The 21,573-nt window shown below is 32.8% G+C and overlaps 1 protein-coding gene across 4 annotated transcripts; it reads right to left on the bottom strand.

The window, feature by feature from the left end:
• Positions 1-739: 739 nt before the first annotated feature.
• Positions 740-9,642, bottom strand: LOC111988708 (uncharacterized). 4 transcript variants are annotated; one of them, XR_010630881.1, is made up of 3 exons: positions 9,503-9,642; positions 1,552-4,011; positions 740-938 (listed from the first exon to the last, which is right to left on the bottom strand). XR_010630881.1 is itself a non-coding variant. In XM_065778378.1 (3 exons), the coding sequence occupies exons 1-3, from the start codon at positions 9,542-9,544 to the stop codon at positions 1,648-1,650; spliced, it is 2,325 nt and encodes a 774-aa protein (XP_065634450.1). In that variant the 5' UTR covers positions 9,545-9,642; the 3' UTR covers positions 1,205-1,647. The 4 variants fall into 4 exon arrangements, 3 of the variants coding, with proteins under 3 accessions (XP_065634450.1, XP_023876266.1, XP_065634449.1); XM_065778378.1 differs by lacking the exon at positions 740-938 and having other exon boundaries at positions 1,205-3,089; positions 3,171-4,011; XM_024020498.2 differs by lacking the exon at positions 740-938 and having other exon boundaries at positions 1,205-4,092; positions 9,503-9,634.
• Between the last annotated feature and the right edge of the window lie 11,931 nt (positions 9,643-21,573).

Genomic DNA, 21,573 nt, shown 5'->3' with positions numbered 1-21,573 from the left:
AAAGAAAAGTATTGAAATACGACCTCACAATCATTTTTCTTTTTCCTTTTTATTTCTCCCACTTTTTAATTGTACAAAGTACAAACCGACCATAAAGTTTTCGATTACAGCCACCAATGAACTCTGGCTAAACTGGTCGGCACACACCAAAAAATATATATACTTTAAATATATAAAAAATAAAAATAAATAAACCCCTTCAATCACGGCCATTTTTCTAACACCTTCAACAGTTGAACATAAAATTAAGATATTGATCCAAACAGTTGTTGCCAGGTACACCAACGTGACAAGTGTAAGTCCTCACATATATTGGGGAAGGGCCTGGCCCAATAAATAAATAAAGGCTGTTCCTAAACTAGTAATCCTTTTTTTTTTTTTCCTTTTTATAATTCATCCTTTTTCTTAAAAAAAAATATATATAAAATAGATATTTTCCTCTAGCATAATTTAAATGTATATGTGTAAAACTTTCTCTTAGAAACTTGAACACTGGCCCTTACCTCTCACATCCCACAAACATTTATATTTATGGAGTTACCATCACACAAAGAATATGCGGTGGTTTTCTCTCCATTTTTAAATCTAGATATTATGATCTCCATGTTGTTAAGTCTATATATTATGAAAAATGCAACATCCACAATATTTCACAACACTTCCATGACAAATCCTAAATGGTAGATTGTTATTGGTTATTATTAGTGAGTAAAAAAGTAATTTAAGTTGTGAGTTCAAATTAGAATCAATAACAATTTACTGCCTGTAATTTGTTATGAAAATGTTGTAAAAATATTGTGAACATAACATTTCTCATATATTATTCAACCCATTCAATAGGCTTTCGAAAAACAAGATATCGATCAAATCTGGTTTCATGGTACAGGAACTTGCCAAGTTGCAACAGAAAATCAGCTCTCTATGATATATCACACACTCTGCATACAAGTTTGAATTTAAGTTATTAAATGCATTTTTTAACAAATTCACTATTAAAATACATTATCTTCTTATACTACATATGCATGCAAAATATCAAGATGATAAAAGATCAATAATTATGTCATCTATAAATTTTTATATTTTTAAGCTTTGACTTTAAAATTATGTACAAAACATGACTTTATAGATCAAATGGTAAATGGCATCTAATTGACATGAAATTTGGTACATATGTAAGAACATATGTAATCCAACAATGGTATTTTCAAAATATTAATATAATAAAAAGTGATTAAATGAAGTAACATTACAAAAAAAAAAGTATACTAAACTGGAGGGAAGCACCCACCTTTGGCTCATGAAATGCCCAAGAACTCTGTACCATTGTCTACTAAACTATCTTTGGCTCGTAGAAAAGATCTGATGTTGGTATTCAGTATGGTCATGCATGAGCTTTATATGAAATTTAACTGCCACAGTATTATGCAGCTAACAAAAACCAAAAAAAAAAAATCTGGACCATTTCAGATCCATCAATAGCCAAAGAAGCAATTTCTGCAATTTCCAACAGGTTTACAAAATATTTTTAAAAAAAAAAAAAAAACTCACCTAAAAGGGGTGTATCCAGCACTATCCACATCCTAAATCTTAGCTTTCTCAAGCACCAGTTACGCATCAGCTTCCTTGACTACCCTGCCAGCACCACTATCTATCATCATGTTTGGTTTGCTCACCATCTTTTACTACCATCTCTTCTTGTTTATCTGTTGAAGCAATCTCCACCATCTCATCTAAATCTATTATCGGTGTACTCTTTAATATTTCTTCCTCGAGTTTTCCACAATTCTCCTTTGCAGGCTCCTCATTAGCTTCTGTCATAACCTGGAGGAGTTCCAAAGGGGTAGCTGCAGGATCCAACTCCCTACAACCCTTCGGAGCGTTATGAGCTTCTTGGCCCGTAAGCAAGTAATTAGGGACCTGATGAGAAAAGCGAAACATTTCTTCTTTGGAAATCCTCCTAACTTCCTTGGGGTCCATGTGCTTATTAAACACTGTCCTGAAACCAGCAACCTTGATAAGGGGGACAACAGACACACCTTGTTCCAAATTAAAGTCATCAAGCACTTCCACCATGTCATATTTGTGTATCACATCATCTGACGTATGCTCATTCCAATCCAGGGACCAGTTTCTATACAGAGCCCAGACTTCCCCCTTTCTAGGATATATGCATATGACCCCACGAGTGCCTTTTGTCCATGCAACCTTGTGAGAGAAAGAATTTAATGTTTCAGTAGTTTCCTGTTTGCCAATCCTGAAATCCCCACAAGTTTTAGAAAAACCAGAACCTATCCAGTCTAGTGGGCCCAATTCACGGTTGCTTCTTGAGTTAAGCCAACTAATCCGCATCTTAAATGGCTTTAAAGAGATCACCTTGTGAACTCGAGCATAGTAACGAGGCATACCATCATCATTATCATACGCAGCCCAGACCTGGTCATCCCCAAAGGATCTTTCAGTTCTGTCCAGGTCAAAATTGTGAAAATCAGGATCTGGAACATTGATTGTCATTGGTGCAACAGCCCCTTGAACTGTATTATTGTTCGTATTGTTAGACAGAGACTTCTTTTTTTGCCATCTATTATTGGTAACATCTGACTCACGATCCTTGTGCAAATCATGTGTGTCACCATTCACCACACCCGGTTGTTTCTTAGTCTCTTTGTCTTTCACCTTCTGTTTCTCTTTGTTTGCAGCCTTTGCTTCAGTTAGCGAGCTCCATTCTTTAAGTTTCTTGCGGATTTCAATCTGAGCCTTCCCCATCAGCATGTGTTTTATTTCAACTATTGATAATTCTCTCACACTGTTAGCCTTATTAAACATACCAGAAATAGTCCTTTCTGTTCCAAAATTGCCCTTTGCTGGTTCAGATACACCTCCCAAGACAGCTCGTCCATTTCCCATGTGACCTCCATAACCATCAATACAATTATCATCTGGTTTCCTCTTCTTCAAGGAATTACCCATTCCCTGATACATATGACTCCTCCCCCATTCGGTAGTGGCTGACTGTGCTTCTTCACGTTCTCTCTTCACTTTCTCACTAGCCTGCTGAACCACAGATGCAGCTTGAGAAGCTGCAGAAGCTGATGTAACAGTGCAACCAAAATTAGGTGCTGTGGGGAAAGGTCTCCAGGTGTAATTTGTGTTATTGAATGAATTGATACCTGCAGAACCCCCAGGTCCTGAATTTTGAGCAACTGAGGAATTTCTTGCAGTGCTATAAGGGTCATTACTTGCAGCACGATGTCTTGAATTCTGATGCTGTTGACGAGAAGAGCAATTGGAAGACTTGAAAACATTTGGAGGTGGAGGCTTCTCTAAAGCCATAAAGGCCTGATGGCAATTGGGACAAAGCAGAGTGTGATTTAAATACATCCTGAGATACTCATAATGCGTCTTGCATCGATTGCAAACAGTCCAGAAAGTATCTGCTTTGACCTGTGAAGGAGGCGGAATGGAGGTGGGACCAACCCGAGTATTGCTATGGGGATTCCCTGTAGTTGAAGCAACATTATGAAAGCCATTCGCTCTGGGTGGCACCGATGGACCACTCCGGTGTGAAACTTTCTGCGGCTGGGATCCTTTCAAATTCCTCTTCTGGTTATATGCTAGTCTCTGAACCCTATCAGATAACAAACTCCAGGCCTCAGAAACCAACTTAAATGCGCCTTCTGCACCTAAGCACTTGTTTTTATCAGGATGAAGAACAAGAGCTAGCTTCCTATATTGTTTCCTCACAGTCTCTTCGTCAGCCATGGGATTTACACCAAGTACACCATACCAATCCACTTCCCCACTTATTTTATTTTCGGCAGCGATATAAACATCAAGTGTGGTCAACATTTGGGGGAGCCCATCAAGCCCAGGATACAAATTTTGGGCCTTCAAAGCAAATTTCTTTGCACCCGAATAATTTTTTTCTGTCAACTTCCTCTCAGCAATTTCTTTAGACCTGACTGCCTCATCTTTATTGCACTCCATAACACCTTCTTCTTCAGCTAGCAACTATATAACCAACAACCACAAGTATCAAATTCTAAAACCTGGCTCTCTTTTGCTTAAGATAGTACCTTCATAGATATAAACCTGACCAAAAAAAAGAAATAAAAAGTATAGCATTGTCATATTTAATAAAGAAACCAAGATATTCTTTTTTTTTTTTTTTTGGATAGGTAAGAAAACAAGATATTCATATTAACTCTTGACCAACAGTATTTGAATGCAGCATTTGAAATCCTTTCAAAAAGAACAATCGGATACAGATCTCATTATTTTTAATTAGACTTTGAGGTCCATGAAATTTAATGTTTTGAATCCCAAGGAAAGCTTTACTATTTTGAGCAGGGAGATAAGTACAAATATTCTTCTCATTCAAGTAGATGATGTAGTGATACAAATTAGTAAAATTCAAATATTTAAATCAAAATTTTGAGTAAGCCACAAACCACACCATCCTTCCTCAATGACAATTTTCCCTTTGACTTCTTGACAGTATTAAGCACTTCTTATTAGACCTCTATATCCTTCCTCAAGGTGAACTTGGGTTCATGACCATAGCAGTTTATTGGTTAGGTTTTTCCTATTGGGGGGATAATGTTTATTGGTTAAACTTCTTATCAGCAATTTCTATTATTGTCCAAAAAGAAGAGGTGGGGGGGGGGGGGGGGTGTGTGTGTTGTTGTTGAAGCCCATGACATGCCATTGACCTAATTGAACTCTTCTGCAGTATCAACCCTTTTTAACAAAATACCTTGGGGTTTAATGACATCTAATGATGAAAAAAAAAAAAAAAGGCAGCAGTTGATAACATACATGGAGGAAGGGAGGGAGGGAGAGAGAGGGCATATAAAAAATAATAATTAGTTCCCAAAATCATAAAGTAACTGAATTCAAATTTTATATGCCTTACACATTACAGTTTGTGACAGGGAAACATATCAAAGAGAGAGATGCAGATAAGTTTCATTTGATAGATTTGAGTAGCTTTGTCCCCCCCCCCCCCCCCCCCTCCACCCCAATTCTCTCTTCTATTTTTCTTTATGTACTTATTTCTCTCTTCAGTAGTCAAAGAGTAACTTTGTCATGTAATATCCATCTTATGAACCTAGATACTCTCTGCCATCATTTGAATTTTACAAAAGTGAGAACCAGGTACCAACCAAGGGAGGCCAATGATATTATTTACAATACTTAGTAGTGAATGTCAATCATTCATGAAAGTTGTAATTTGACTAACACAGCCAGCTCCCCAGGCTCTGGACATGTGGACATTGTCATAGGTGTTTTCAAGTAAAAAAAAGATATGGAAAACATAAATTCATTCATGTCTTGGTGTGAAAGTACAGAAGCAGTCATCTTTTTTTACAACAAAATATAAAGAAAAGAATGCCACTAGAATAACAATCCATCAGGACCTGACAGTTCAACAAGCACTGCCAATTGAGACAGCAAATATCCTTGTTTGTTCAATATGCTAAATGCTAATATTAGCAAATGATTAGAATACAGAACTCCTAAAATTGTTTCATAGTCCTTATCAAAAAAAATATTTCATAGTCTAGGAACAATAAATTAGTTGTAAATGTCATGATATTTTCTTTTACAGGACGTACTCTAATGTTGCAAATAAATCATAATATGATACTCCTAAATTTTGTTTCACTCACCCACACATAAATCCTTCTTTTTTTTTTTTTTTGATAGTTAATAAGAATTTTATTGATAAGAAAAGAACAATGTGTTTTCAATTGTAAACTCACCCACATATAAATCCTTAATGCAATTAATCTAATACAGCCCATCCTGGAAAGTTGGACCAGGATACAGCAAGGTCAATCTCTCCCCTTGTTTTTTTTAATAAGTAAAAAATATATAATTAGAAAAGGAGAAAGGGAATGGCACATATATAGATGTGAACAGGCCCAATTCAAAGAATGCAAATCACAAGGAAATCCAATAAAATCTATATAAGACATTGAAGGGATGCTGCCTAGTGCATGCATCAAATCTCTCTTGTATACTAAGCATTTTCAACTCAACTCAACTAAACAGTAGCCACAACTAATTCAGGTCAGCTATTTGGAATCTTGGATCCCTTAACCACTCAGCTATATCTATGGTCATGTCCCCAATTACCCCCAATCCACATCATATTTTGCCTCCCTTTTACTCTTTTTTCTCATTGAACTTTAATATGATCATTCTTTCTTATGGGACTATTTGTAGGCCTCCACTGTACATGTCCGTCCAAACCACCTCAAATAGTCTCCCTTCATTTTATCCTCAATGATGCCAACCCCACAAATCATCTCACTACAGTCATTTTAAGGGCATGTTGCTTCTTGATTGTCAAACAGTCTGACCCATAAAACATAGATGGCCTTATGAGAATTCCATAAAATTTTTCCCTTTAGTTTCACATGGATCCTGTGATAACTAGAACCCAAATGCACCTCCCAATTTCATCCACCTTCCCTTAGTTCTATAAGAAACATCCTCCTCAGTCTTCCCATCTATATGTATAATTGAACCAAGTTATAAAAAAATTACCATGTTTCATATCTCGACCATACTGCTTGTATTTTCAAATTACTTATAGTAAATTGAAGGTAAGTGTCTTATGTATGACAACTTGCCAAAGGGAACTTCAAGAAAAAAAAAATCATGCAAATACCACACCTATCAATCCCCACAAAAATAGAAATGAAAAATATCACAAATCTAAAAAATTCAGTAATCATTGCTACAAATAAATAATATAAGGGGCAAAGAGAACCCCCTTTTTTGTGAAAATGAAAAAATAAAGTAGCATTTCATGACATTTGTACCCTGTTTTTATAAGTACAATAACAACGACGACGACAACAACAACAACAACAACAACAAAAAGCCTTAGGCCCAAAATTTTGAGGTCAGCTATAGATCCTCAATAGATTAGCTAGATTAGCAAAGGTATGTATTCTTTTCCTTCATTCTATTCTATTTGAAGTCATACACTCCGTTACTTCTTTAATTGACATGTCATTTTTTTATTAATTCTACTAATGTTATTTTTGGTCTTTCTTTTTGTTTTCTTAACTTGGATCAACTTACTCTTTCTTACCCATGCATTAGTCACTCTAACATGACTAAATCATCTGAAGCAAATCTCCCTCATCTTTTCATCAATAGGGGCTACCCCTATCTTTAAGGGGATTTCCTCATTTCAAATCCTATCTTTCCATGTACTTCCACTCATCCATCTTAACATTCTCATCTCAACTATACTCATTTTATGAGTATGTTTCTTCTTAACAGCCCATCTCCATTCCATTTTTATAAGTAACAAAGAAATTTATCAAAGAAAGGAAAGCTCAAATGGTGAGCTTTGAGCTAAATGAGTTACAAGATACCCCCAGGCATAGAACAACATTCATATAAAAGACACTAGAAGATAGAATTGATCTCAATGATAGACCTCTCAACTCCTTTGAAAGTTTGGTTGTTCTACTCCCTCAAAATCACCCACAGAAGAAAATGATGAGCCACATTCCACATAATGCCACTCATATAACCCTTTCCAGCAAGACTAGACATCTATCATCCTTTTCGCATACCCAATGCACCCCAAAAGTCACACAAAAAAGGACCACAAATCACGAGCAACTGAGCAAAAGCAAGAGATGGTCTGCAAATTCACCACTAACCTTGTACATAAAACAGCAATTGATCAGAACTATATTCCACTTAATAAGTTTGTCTATGGTCCATGTCTATCCAGAGCAACCATCCTCACAAAAAAGGCCACATTCTTAGGCACTTTGCCACCTCAAATACTATTCCACAGGAAATGTTTTCTACTAGCCTTTTCAAAAAGTATTTACACCCTCGACTTTTAGGTGTTTCTACTTGGCAGGATTCTTCTTTGCCAAGTCTGAAATCTCAACTAAAAAGGAAAAACAAAATAAACACTAAAAATCTCCCCTGGACAAGTGCTAACAAGGGGGAAAAGAATAAATGAAAATAAACTATGTCTTTGGAAATCCAAGTTTCATGCGCTTACCAATAGCCATGAACCATATGACCAAGTGTTAATAATCTGCATCAATTTTTAAACACTCACTTTCTGCTAATAGTACCTTATATCATCCACCTCCACAATGTCTTTTATAGAAGATAATCTGATAATTCATTGTTGATGTGAGTGTGCCCTCGAATTCAGTTAGGCTTTACAATTCTATTTGTATAAGGATTCCCCAACAATGCTGATTTATTTTCACTTATAGAAGTCCCTAATGCCAACTCTAATCATCTATTTATAACAGGCCAAACTTTAGTTTTGAAGAGCCTTTGTAATCTCCTATTTTCTTAGTGAAACTTTCTCCTCATTGCCATCTATGGATGAAGGCAATTTGCCAAACCACATAAATTATTGTGCTCTCTATGTATGTGCTTGTTGATTTGTTTTTGTATTCACTGTGATTAGTTTAAATCTTGGGAGTGTCATTGCACAAAATACATTAAAGATCACAACAGTCCAATAGACTAAAATATCCAATTGAAGAAAGGTTCCATGGTGTAGTGGTTAGCAATCTGGACTTTGAATCCAGCGACCTGGATTCGACTCCAAGTGAGACCTCTTTCACTTTACTCATTATTTTTACTTGTCAAAAAAAAAAAAAAAAAAAAAAAAAAAAAACCAAAATATCCAGTCTCCAACGCATCAAAACTTAAAATGGCAACAGTAACCCAAAATTCAATCTAAATTATGAGAAAAGATGAAAAAATTAATTCATTCATACAAATACACAAAACGACCCTTTTAGTTTTATAGGCACATACACAAATCTATCATCATTACAGGATTTTTCTCAATCTTTGTTATATTTAGAATTGGATCACAAATCCAGTCAGAAAATAAAGATTAATAAATCTGCTCACTACCCTAGTCCTATAAACTCAATACTCAATCCTCAACTCCAAAAAGTTTTTGAAATTACAACAACAAAAAAAAAAACCCAGATAAGACTGAGAATCATATCAAAAAACAACTAAATGATTCATTTATACAGAATTATAGCAACCATGCAAAATGCCCACAAAATGTACCAAATCAAATCTCACTTTTTTCTCTTCACCATTTTACTTTCCCACACACCCTTTTCAACATACTCCCCAAAACCACACAAAACCGAAGAGTAAAGAAACAAAGCTAAAAAGCATTCAAAATACTCAATTCACCAACTTCAAAGACTCAAACTTTTTTTTTCCAAAATTGAACAAAAAAATGTTGGTCATGGATCTACAGGAGCAGAGGATTCAGAATACTCTTAACGGTCAAATTTCAGTTACACAATTTGAATTCCAATCATTGAATGCTTTTCAAAAAAACAGAAAACCCTAGATTCTGTGATATTCTCAGACAGTACACACAAATTTAAAAGCCAAAAAAGATGTGTTCTTTGAGGCAAAAATGGAAAAACAGAGAGTTTAGTAAATACCCATTTGGAGAAAGTACCTGTCTTGAAGAAATTTGGAATCTGAGAAGACCATCAACCATGCAGAGTCACCCATTTGTCAAAACCGGTTGAGAACATGGGAGAGTGAAAGGAATTCTCAAATGCCCAAATAACTTTTTTTTTTTTTTGTTTTTTAATAAATAATATTATTAATAATAATAACAATAAATAGAAAAATAAAGTAAGTATGGGTTTGGTTTAATATTTTTTTTTTGGTTAACCCTAATGAAGATTATTTTATGTAGTGTTGAATCTAAATGCTCAACTAGGGTTAAATTCTAACTCTGGGATTGAGTTTGCAGGTTGCTAAAAATTGTGAAGCATTCATGGTTAATTTTTTTACGAAATTGAATTAATAATTTTTTTTTCCTTTTTGAAGATTTATATTTTTTTGAATTTTTAAGATTTTTTTATTAAAATAATAATACAATACTCATGTAGGGCCTTTAAAAATATATTCCAATCAAAGAATGTTTAGGGACACATCTAGTGCCATAATTTTTGTTACAACTTCAAAGTGATCCACTATAAATAGTAAAAAAAATTATTAACTCATGTGAAAGTGTTAGTTCACCATTCACCCTAAAAAAAAAAAAAAAAAAAAAAACACTTGATTAAGTTATAGAAAATTGTGTTGCCGTAGGAGAACTGTTTTAAATATATTTGTCATGGTTATATATATATATATATATAATTAAATTTTCATTTTTAGTACGTGTATACTGTTCTGATACTAATTTTTTTTTTAATTTGATAATAAGATTGTTTGTTTTGTATAGATGTGAAATAATAGTATGAATTAATTAATTCTATATTTGCAAATATTATGATTGATGATTAATGTAATCAAAATAAATATTAAATTGTATTTTAGAGGTCTTGAAATTTGTAAAAATAAAATTTTAGTCTGGGTAGGATTATAATTTTTTTGAAACTAGATAATTATCTCATATAATATAGTTTTAACTAAATTAAACCATCTCAATAATTAATAAGACAATTAAAATTTAGTTGGAGTGGAATTTTTAATTTCTTGAAACTTAAGTAATAGAATTTTATCTAAATTAAACTATTATAATCATGAATAGAATAAAGTAATTTAATTTAATGATTAATGAGAGTGTAGCTGCTTATTATAAAGATAAGATAATTATTTAGGGCAATCATGATACGGATTCTAAGCCTTAATAACTTCTACAGCTTAAACTTTTACCCAAAAAAATAGAAGATGCGTGCTCAGAGGCTAGTTATAATATATGATATATCAAAAATTTTCAGTTATCTCAACAAGTAAAGTTTCCATTATCAAAAAAAAAAAAAAAAAAGGAGAGAGAGGTAAAGTCTCTAATAGTTGAATAAGAGATCTTGAGTTTAATCTCCACTTACATAAAAAAATCAATTAATGTCTTAATTTGATGATAAAAAGCTATCATTATCATCAAGATAAAATCTCTAATAAGCCATCATTATCATCTTGGTCTAGTGATAAAGTCTTTAATGATAGCTCTTTATCATCAAGATTAAATGTTATTGGTTAAAATTATTTCCAAAAAAAAAAAAAAAATCTCTCAATTGTATAGGAACTTACGTAATTAATTCAATATTTTAATGAATGTGCCAAAAAGAAAGAATTTCTCAAAGAGTAATTATTTAATATTTTGAGAATAATGTTCCTCCGTGCACATAATAGTGAACATCATTAATTAAATTTATTGTGAAATGCACAATTCATAACAATTAATAAGATAGATTAATTTAATAACAAATAAAAAATAATGAATATGTTATCTTTTTTTGTGGGTTTTCTTACATAAAAATATCACTTAATATACACATAATTAATTTTAAATATTTCATATTTGTCTCAAATATCATATTATATTCACATGCACATGCACATATTTGTAAATTACTTTTACCAGTAGAGTCAAATCCTAACTTTGCCAATGATTTGGGTTACCGATTTGAATTTATAAATAGATGCAAAATGGGTTTAATTAAGATACATTAATTTAATAACAAATAAAAAAATAATGAATATGTTATCTTTTTTGTGGGCTTTCTCACATTAAAATATCACTTAATATACACATAAATAATTTTAAATATTTCATATTTGTCTCAAATACCATATTATATTCACATGCACATGCACATATTTGTAAATTACTTTTACCAGTAGAGTCAAGTCCTAACTCTGCCAATGATTTGGGTTATCGATTTGAATTTATAAATAGATGCAAAATGGGTTTAATTAAGATACATTAATTTAATAACAAATAAAAAATAATGAATATGTTATCTTTTTTGTGGGCTTTCTCACATTAAAATATCACTTAATATACACATAAATAATTTTAGATATTTCATATTTGTCTCAAATACCATATTATATTCACATGCACATGCACATATTTGTAAATTACTTTTACTAGTAGAGTCAAATTCTAACTCTGCCAATGATTAGGGTTACTTGATTTGAATTTATAAATAGGTGCAAAATGAGTTTAATTAAGATGCATTAATTTAATAACAAATAAAAAATAATGAATATGTTATCTTTTTTGTGGGTTTTCTCACATTAAAATATCACTTAATATACACATAAATAATTTTAAATATTTCATATTTGTCTCAAATACCTCAAATACCATATTATATTCACATTCACATGCACATGCACATATTTGTAAATTTCTTTTACCAGTAGAGTCAAATCCTAACTCTGCCAATGATTTGGGTTACTCAATTTGAATTTATAAATAGGTGCAAAATGGGTTTAATTAAGAGTGAAACTATTCTTCATTGTGCAAGACTGAATGATTCTTAAAATATATAGAATATTTTACCAAAAGTAATTAAAATATATATATATATATAATAAAATAAAATTGTGCAAGGCTAAATAGCTCACTCGATTAAAGATCAAGGCTCGCTTGTGCAAAATTGAAATTTCGATAGAAAGTTTTGCTGGTCTTTGTTCAAAGATATCACAAATTTTATTATATAAATTTTACAAATTGATATGTAACAATGGTAACCTATCAAAAAATAAATTCAAATATTAATTTATTATGTTATTAAAGTATATTTATCATATTCATGGTAACATTATAACATTTTGTTGTAAAATTTGTAATAATTAAATTTTGGCAATTTCCTTTTTATATTTATGAAAAAATTTAAGTTTTAATTTATGTTATAAACCTTAAGTTTTTTTATACCATAAAATTGGAAAAATACTGTGAAGGACATGTCACTTTCGTTCACTTTCTAATTACTTTCTACTTCTTTACCAGACTTCACAGTTCACACCGCTAACCGCTTAAACTTTTCACAAGTGACAGTGTTGCACTTGCACACTTTCACCACTCGTAAACAAAAAACCAAAACCTGTTCTTCTATATTCATAATCATTAACAAAAACAATTTAAACCCAAGAAACAAAGAGAGAAAGAAAGTAAAAGCAGCCATTGAGTTCTTCTCCTTCATTGCTATGCTTTTGCTCTGAAAAACAAAGAAACAAGTACAGTCCAGAACAGAACTTTCCATAATATTTCCAACCCAAAACCCATTTTTCACTGAGCTGGTACATTCTTTCTTTCTTGGCTGTGTTCTGTTCAATCTGTGCACGTGTTTGGTTGCTTATATAATTATAAAAGCTTGGGAAAAGAAAGTAAAAGATTTTTTTTTTTTGTTTCTTGGGAACCAAACAATTGGTTATGAAGTTCTTTCTACTTTCTAGAGTCTTTGTTAATGGGTTGAGTTTCGTTGCTTGCTGCCTGTATGAATTAATTTGATTTTTTTTAGTTATTGTAGAATTTTCTTATTTAGAATAAGAAAAGGAAAAGAAAGATCACATTTCCTGACAAGACAAATCTTGGTTTTAATTTTTGTTATTTTATTTTATTATTTCTTTTTTAACTTTAGATGGGAGCATGAGGTATAAAGTTATGTTATTCACAATGAGATTATCCTTACAACTTTAAATTTTGAGGAACAAGATTCGTAAATTTAGTGGTTTTTTTTTTTTAATTTTTTATTTTATGCTATTGTCATGACTGCTAGGTTGATAAAGTTGCAGTTTGTGACTTTGTGTGATGCAAAAAAGTTTTAAAATATTTTTCTTGGTAGCCAGTGTGACTTCGCATAGAAGCTTCACAGTTTGTTCTTTGAGCTACGCAATTGAGTTCAAAGCTTTTGGGGTGGCTTGGGTATCTCATGGAAAATGAATGGGTCCAATTTGTGTTTGCATTGCATCGGAAGGTGTAATCTTGTAAGTCATAATCAAGAATGGTGCATAGATGAGAGTGCAATCCATTAATACAGGTGATGGTTTAGGATTAATTGTAGATTGTCTTATGTAAATGCTGCCATTTTAATAATTGTTTCATTCATAGCAATGGGCAGTTGACTTCTAATGCTGTGTAAAGCACAGTGCAACCACTCATTTTTGTTGTGACATTCAATACACTTTTAAGGCATCCCTTTATATTTCACCTATCTCCCACCCACCCCCCCCCCCCCCCCCAAAAAAAAAAAAAGGGAGTCCCTTCATATTTCATTACTTGCCCATGTGAATATTTCTATCAGTTGATGTAATTGGCAGCCAAGAAGATATCAACTGCAAACATATCAGATTTTAAATTAGTTCCACTGAAAATAGAAGGGATATTTTCTTGGGGTATAGTTTTGAGTGATTTGATGCATGATAGGCCCAACGAAGTAATAGCGGTTCCTGTCCAACTTTCACAATGATAATTTTGATTCCATGTCACCCATTTTGCTTATATTTACCAATTCTTCTCTTCATTAAAAATTCCCTAATGAATCATCAAGATCCAGTGGATGGTGTTTTCTAATTAATAATCCATATTTGAAATCTCAGATAGGAAAATATGTTACTCTTTTGGTATAAGTTGCTATTATGTGGTAAAGCCTGTTAGAGACTTTGTGCTCTTTAATTTCTCTCACAAAAGAAGGCAATGCTGGCTCTACAGGGTAAGTAATTAATGCGGTAGCCTAAGGTCCCAAGTAGAAAAAAGGCCCCAAATTTTAATTTAATTAAGCTCAAATATTAGCATAATGTAAAATAATTTTTTTTATCAAGTAAAAATGTTGCGTTCACAACTTTTTTAACAATATTTTTACAACAAATTCTAAGTAGTAGATTATTAGAGGTTGTTACTTATTGATAACAAAATAAATAATTTCAGTAATGAATTCAAATTAGAACCAGTAACAAGTTAATAATTAGGATTTGTAGTGAAAAATATTATAAATGTAGCAAATCTATAAAAATAAAAAAATAAAAGCAATACACAAAAAAAATTCACAACGTTTTCCACAATAATTGAGTTGACAAAATTTTATTAGTTTTTACCTAGGTTCACCACTAATATTACTCTTTTACTTAACACTATCAATCTACCATATTAACAAGTGTGAAATTTTTGTCAACTTTTTGTGTCTACATACTTTCTAAAAAAAATCTACATTATTCATGTTAATTAGTAATAATTTTGCATTTAAAACAAGATAATAGAATTTTAAGTAATTTATTTTTTAAGTCATATTTAAATATATAAAATTCCTCAATTTCAGTTTTTGCCTTAGGCCCCCAAATACATCAAACCGCCCTTGAAAGAAGGGAAAGAAAACGTCTTGTTCTTTAGATTGTTCAACTTTCCATTCTTAATGTTTCATAACTAGTATTTTTGGGATCGTCAATTTCACTAATATATCTTTCTTTTTAATCCACACATAGTAATATGTGTGGATTAAAAAGAAAAATATATTATGTATAGCCAACAACATTTGGCCCTCATGCTTAGTTGAGTTGAGTAGCTTTCTGTGTAAGGTAATATGTGTGTGTTCTGACAATCCTTATGTTCATGGTGTCTATTCTTGGACAATTTGGTTGAATCGCATAATTCATCATCTTTTTTCTAATATTTCAGGTAACAACTGACTTGCTGTGAGATTGTAAGTTTTTGTCATCGAATTATTTAGTCCTGGTTATACATCCTGGGCAGCTTCAAGGAGGATCAAGAAACAAGACATAAAGAAGCAATCCTGATGCTTTGAAGTGAAATGAGCACGTTAAAGGTTTTATTACCCTTATCTTAGAATTAGTAGAAGATATACAGTTCTAGATTAATCAAGTGGGTACCGATCTCTATATTGGGTTTTTGGAACTAGGACTATTACTTTCAAACTGATGTTTATCTGTTATTTGGAAAATAATAAATGATATGAAAACCTGTTTTTTAGCCATAAGACAAGCTATGTTACTTAGTAAGCTAGCTGCTACTACTATTGTTTTTAAGGCAATTGTGCAATTGGCTTGTGGTGAAATCACACAGTGGCAGGAGTGCTGTAATTGTTATACAGATTTTTAGTGACTTGTAAAGCAGAAGGTTGGATGAAGTTGACTTGGTTTCTTGTTTTATAACCTGTGGTTTTTGGCATTGTTCAAACCTCTCTCCAGGAGTCATTTTTCTAAAGCTTTGGTATCTAAACCAATTGAAAATTTGAAATTATCTTACTACCTTCTTTTTTTCATCACTAAATAAATGGGGTTTTCACAAGGTAGGAGTCAGAATAGTATTTCATTCTCCACTTTACACCATGCAAAGCAGATAGGCCCTAAGAGTTTGTCCTTTGCCATTTCTGTATCATGATCATCATTATAATCATTTTTCCCACTCATAGTGCAGTTAACAATCTACCCATGTGGGACCCCATTCCTCAGCAGCATCCAAATCCATTTATTCATCAACCCCAAAGTAATTCTATGGACAGTATGCCTAGCCGTCATGGGGTAGATGGAATTCCTTCACCAGGCAATTTCCTTCCCATGCAAATACATTCTGACACTGGACAACCAAAACGAAAATGACATAACAGAAAAATAAAAGATATGACCTATGAGTCAGTGCCTAAGCCTTGCTTGAAGTTAGTACCAAGCGGAGAAACCACTAGAAGTCAGCACTAGACCAAAAAAGATCAAACGGCCATTGTTTTCATTCATCAAAATAGCAACTAACTCCTCAAGGGGTACAATAGGTTGCTTATAAAGGATTGCTAAACCCTAATTCTAATTGGCTAGAAAACCTTAATTGCCTTATTACAAAAATAACCTTAGTTCTAAATTAAAATACTAATAGCTCAATAAACTAATAGGACTCAAAACATAAAAAATACCTAAAACATAAAAATACAATTGACTTGCAAGCATAAATAATACTAAATAATAATCTTCTTGCATCTCCCGCATCATTCTCCTCTGGTTGGAGAAAACTCGACCTCGAGTTCTAAAGTGTTGAAGGATTAGGATTTTGACAAGTAACACTTGCTTCAAGTCTGGAATCACCTTAGGGAGCATAGGGAAAACAAAAATCTTGAATTCTACCACGTCAAACTCATTTGGAATAACAAAATCAATGTGTGGAATCAGTATAATCTCTTCTTGAACCTTATGAACCATAGAAAGAACTGTAGTTTTAACCTCTTCAACTTTACCAAGATGTATATCTTCAAGGATTGGGGACGTTTGATCAGAAGCACATTCAACAACTTCAACTTTCACATCATGTGCACCCTCTAACATAATACTCTCTTTAGGCACCATCTCTTCACGTTGCTGCTCTTCAATAGATTCTTTTCCTTGCACGCATATTAAAATAACACTTGTTAAGGCATGTACGTCTGTGTCAACATTAGGCTCTGGAGTTGCTGGAGGATTCTCCACGACCAAGATATCATCATCAATGTTGTCTTTTATTGGGGCAGCAATAAGCTCATTGTGATCTAGTATTCTTGGTTTTCCAATTGAATCGGTTTGAGTCTTCTTTTGCTTTATCTGAGCAATCCTGTCTTGAACATTTTTCATGAGCTTTACAGATAATTCCTTTAATTCCTTGGTAGATTGTTCAAAAATGCACTAAGGACATGAAATTGGATGAGGATGAGGATTCATCGTATTTGCTTCAACTTGAAAAGTACCACACTGAGATTGGAGTAGATACTTAGCTCAATAGTATAGTGACAAATACTCATCACAAAGCTTTTCTTTCATATCTTCCCACATACTAATGGCAGGTTCGTACCTCATATAGCAGAAATCTTCAAGATTCTCCCAAAACCTTTGCGCTTTACCTCTTAACTTCAACTTGGCATACCTAACCTTTTTTTATCTGCAAAATTTGCTTGCTCAAATAATTGCTTCATCCCATTCATCTAGTTGACAAAATCTCATGAATAAGTTTCATAACCATCAAAATAAGGTGCTTCTAATATTACCATGATTCTCTAAAATAGTGCTTCAACAAATAGTTGCTGTGATTTTCTCTAGACAAATCATTGGAATGGGCTTCTAAGATTGTTCTCCCAAATAGTTGTTGGCTTCAAGTGAATGGATCTTACTTGGACAAGTGGACTTGTGGATGAACAATTTAAAGGCCCAGTACATGCAATAAGCTGTCACAGCTACAGTGCTTTCTTTCTTTCCCTTCCTTTTCACTTTTTTTTTTTTTTTTAAAATGTGAAATACAAAAATTATAAACTAAAATCTACCAGTACACAGTAGCACTTCAAACATTAAACACCACAAAACTGACGACACTAGAAACAGAGGAAACAACTAAAAGAGAGAGAAAAAAAAAAAAAGGAAGTTGGTGATGATTTCTGCAGCGTGAAGACAGAGGAGACTGCGGCGGAACAAAACATGGAGGAACAGCAGCTGCTAGTTGCAGGTCTTGCATCAACAGTGGTCGATGTCCTCAGTGGCGGTGGTTAAGGGTGATAATGGGTTTCAGCAGCTGGTGGTTAAAGGGTCCTGTGTGGGGGATTTTTTTTTTTTTTTTTTTTTTATGGATTGACTTGCGATGATGCTTCAAACAGATCGGTGTTTGCTTTAATACTAAATATGACACAGGACAACCAAAACAAAAATAAAATAACGGAAAAATAAAAAATATGACCTAGGAGTCAGCACTTAGGGTAAACCTAGAGTCAGCACCAAACCAAAGAAAGACCAACCGGCCATTATTTTCATTCATCAAAATATCAACTAACTCCTCAAGGGGTACAATAAGTTGCTTATAAAGGATTGCAAAACTCTAGTTCTAATTGACTAGGAAACCCTGATTGCCTTATTACAAAAATAACCTTACTTTTAAATTAAAATACTAATAGCCCAATAAACTAATAGGACCTAAAACATAAAAAAATACTTAAAACATAAAAATACAATTAACTTGCAAACATAAATAATACTAAATAATAATCTTCTTGCGTCTCCTGCATCACATTCTCGGAAAAGTGAGAATTTCAAATCTTATCAGATTTTCCCCCTTATCATTGATTTCTGTTGCTTATTTATAGATATTTTGATATGTCATATGTGCTTGAGGTAGTCTAAAAGAGAAGATGTACACAGTGTCTGTAGTCTATTTTTAATGTTCATATTTTACCTTTACTTTTGGTGCATGCATGAATATGTGAATTTGCTTATTGCATATAATGTTGCATGACATATTGTCTAGTATATTTATGACTGATTTCTGTAATCTAAACTGTGTGGCTAGTGGCTACTGATTAATCTTCATTTTATTAGTTATCAAGCTTGGATGGATATTAATTGAGGGTCTGATATCAGATGTCACCTGCCATATATGATGTTTGCTTCCTAGAAGCTTTACTGATTTGCTACTTTTTGAAGTATGGGGATGGACAGAAGTGCAGTTTACACAGTACCTGCCATTCCTACTCGCGCTATCGAGTTAGAGAATCCTTCCAAGTTCCCATCAGCGGCATCAAATGGCCAATTCCTTTCACTCAATCAGAAGATTCAGAACTCGGCATGTTAAAATCAGAGCCTGACACTATTTATAAATCTTATAAGGATATTTCAGAAGAGTTACAGTTGCAACAGGCTATGGGATTTTATCATTCATTGGATCAGATCCCTTGGAATTTAAACTTGCCACATCTAAATACAGACTGTTCAAACATGCAAGGTGAGATGTGGTTATCTTTGTCTAAAGCTTTGCATAAAGTGTTTTGTTTGTGCAAGTTGTCATGATATTAAAATATAGATTACTTTTTTGTATTTCCAACCTCAAATCCTTCAGATGACTCTCAGTATAGCACAAGATGGTCGTTGGGTACTTAATACATGTCATTAATTGGTTTTTCATCTGTCCACAGTGATAAGAAACTTTTATTATTTTTAGAAAATAAAATTTCATGAATCTTATGTTGGAGAAAGCGGCAGATTATGTCATTGCAAGAAAGAGATGCAAAATTGGTGCAGTACTGCAGTGTCTAAATAAGATTGTTAGATTTAATTTTTAGGATTCTAGGAAACTTGTTTTCATCTTCATTCTTGGCGGCAAAATGTCATCATAATCATTTATGCATGATGTTTGGTTTTGTCAAGGATTATAGTCCTAATTATTGTTGCTTATTATTACATTAACTTTGGTTTCACTTACTTTTGGTTAACCCGGAGGACAACTTAGTCTAACTTGTTTTAGCTTGTTTTAAAATTTAAACACTACCAGTGTAGGATTTCTTTTGTTAATATTAAGGGGAATGTTAGATTGCAAATCCCATCATTTGCAAGGTCAATTCCAACCTCCAAATTGTATTATATAACTTTATTTGCCGTAACTAACAAGATATATGATACGGAGCTTTTGATCAACTTCCAAGATTCAATGAATGTATAAACCTTTATTTTTATATCATCTCTTCCATTGATGCTGATGGTCTTTTCCTTGTTTCAGCTGAGGATTTCATAATGTATGCTGACCCTGGCTCTCAGCTGAGGAAAAAAAACCTTAGCTGAAGCAAACTCTTCTACATTTGAGCCTTTCAGTGAGGATTAGGTGGGACTAATGTCAAAGTACTACATTTCCTCTCATCATTTAGATAAGGTGCTTGGCTTGCGTCTGACTGATGAATCAATGTAAATTTTGAGGCTTGAGTTGTTCAGTGCATAAGCCATAAAGTGTATGTCATTGTCATATGCATAAATTACATGCCTGAATGAGAGTCGAATTGTTTCTCTACACAGTGTCAGTGAAAAAAAAAATTAGAAAAACCAGGTGTTCAAAACACACAAAGTAATGACTTTTGCAGCTTGATGGCCTAGTCAGAAGGGGGGTGTTAGAAATTCTTTCATATAATTCATTGTACTTTAAGAACACGTATAATTTTATTAGTCTTCTCATTCTTTTTTGTATTTTGTCCCTTTGCATCTCTCTTTGGATATATAAGAGATGCTATACTTTGTAAAGCAGAACAACGAATAATAAAAGCTCTTTCATATTTCCATAGTTTCCTCTTTTTTTTTCTTTTTCTTTTTTTCTTTTTTTTGATGAACCAAAAAAAAAAAAAAGATATTCCATAGTTTCCTCTTTGTCTGTAACTGGTATCAAAGTAGAATATAAACATGTGTTAACATATAGATCGTAAATCTGACAATAATAGAAGTTGTATTAGTGATAGTATTCACTTATATTTTCACTACGCTGACATTTAGCACATTGAACAAAGGCATGGAGAGAAAAATTCAACCAAAAAAAAAAAATCTCCCCGCTCAACTCACTTGTGCCACCACAGGGTGATTTTAAGTCTGCTGACACATTCTACGAGACTACTATTAGCACCATTTTACTAAACGACAAGTACATTTTTAGTTAAAAGTAAAAAAGTTGACGACTTGCATGTATTCAGCTAAACAAATATGTAGTAGTCCACCTTGAACGAACTTGACATCATGACGGCCTTAATACAATTTTATTCTTTTCTTAAAACAACTTCACCCAGATTTCTTCTGCAATAGGCCCGTAACACATGTTTTTTACCCAAAAAATAAAAGATGAATTGTTAGTAAAAATGCAAAATTTTACTTCCACATTATAGTCCAATACCCTACAACAAATAGCACTCCCTTTCCCATGACAAGAGGGCATATAGCGTAATGGGCATATATATATATATATATATATAACGCTCCTTTCTTTCACACACGAGTGTCCTCCCTTTCTTCCACCCCTAT

Source organism: Quercus suber, unplaced genomic scaffold (assembly GCF_002906115.3).
Source record: "Quercus suber isolate HL8 unplaced genomic scaffold, Cork oak 2.0 scaffold_182, whole genome shotgun sequence".
Lineage (NCBI taxonomy): Eukaryota > Viridiplantae > Streptophyta > Magnoliopsida > Fagales > Fagaceae > Quercus > Quercus suber.
Note: the sequence above shows the minus strand (reverse complement) of the source record. Positions and strands in the feature narration are given on the sequence as shown.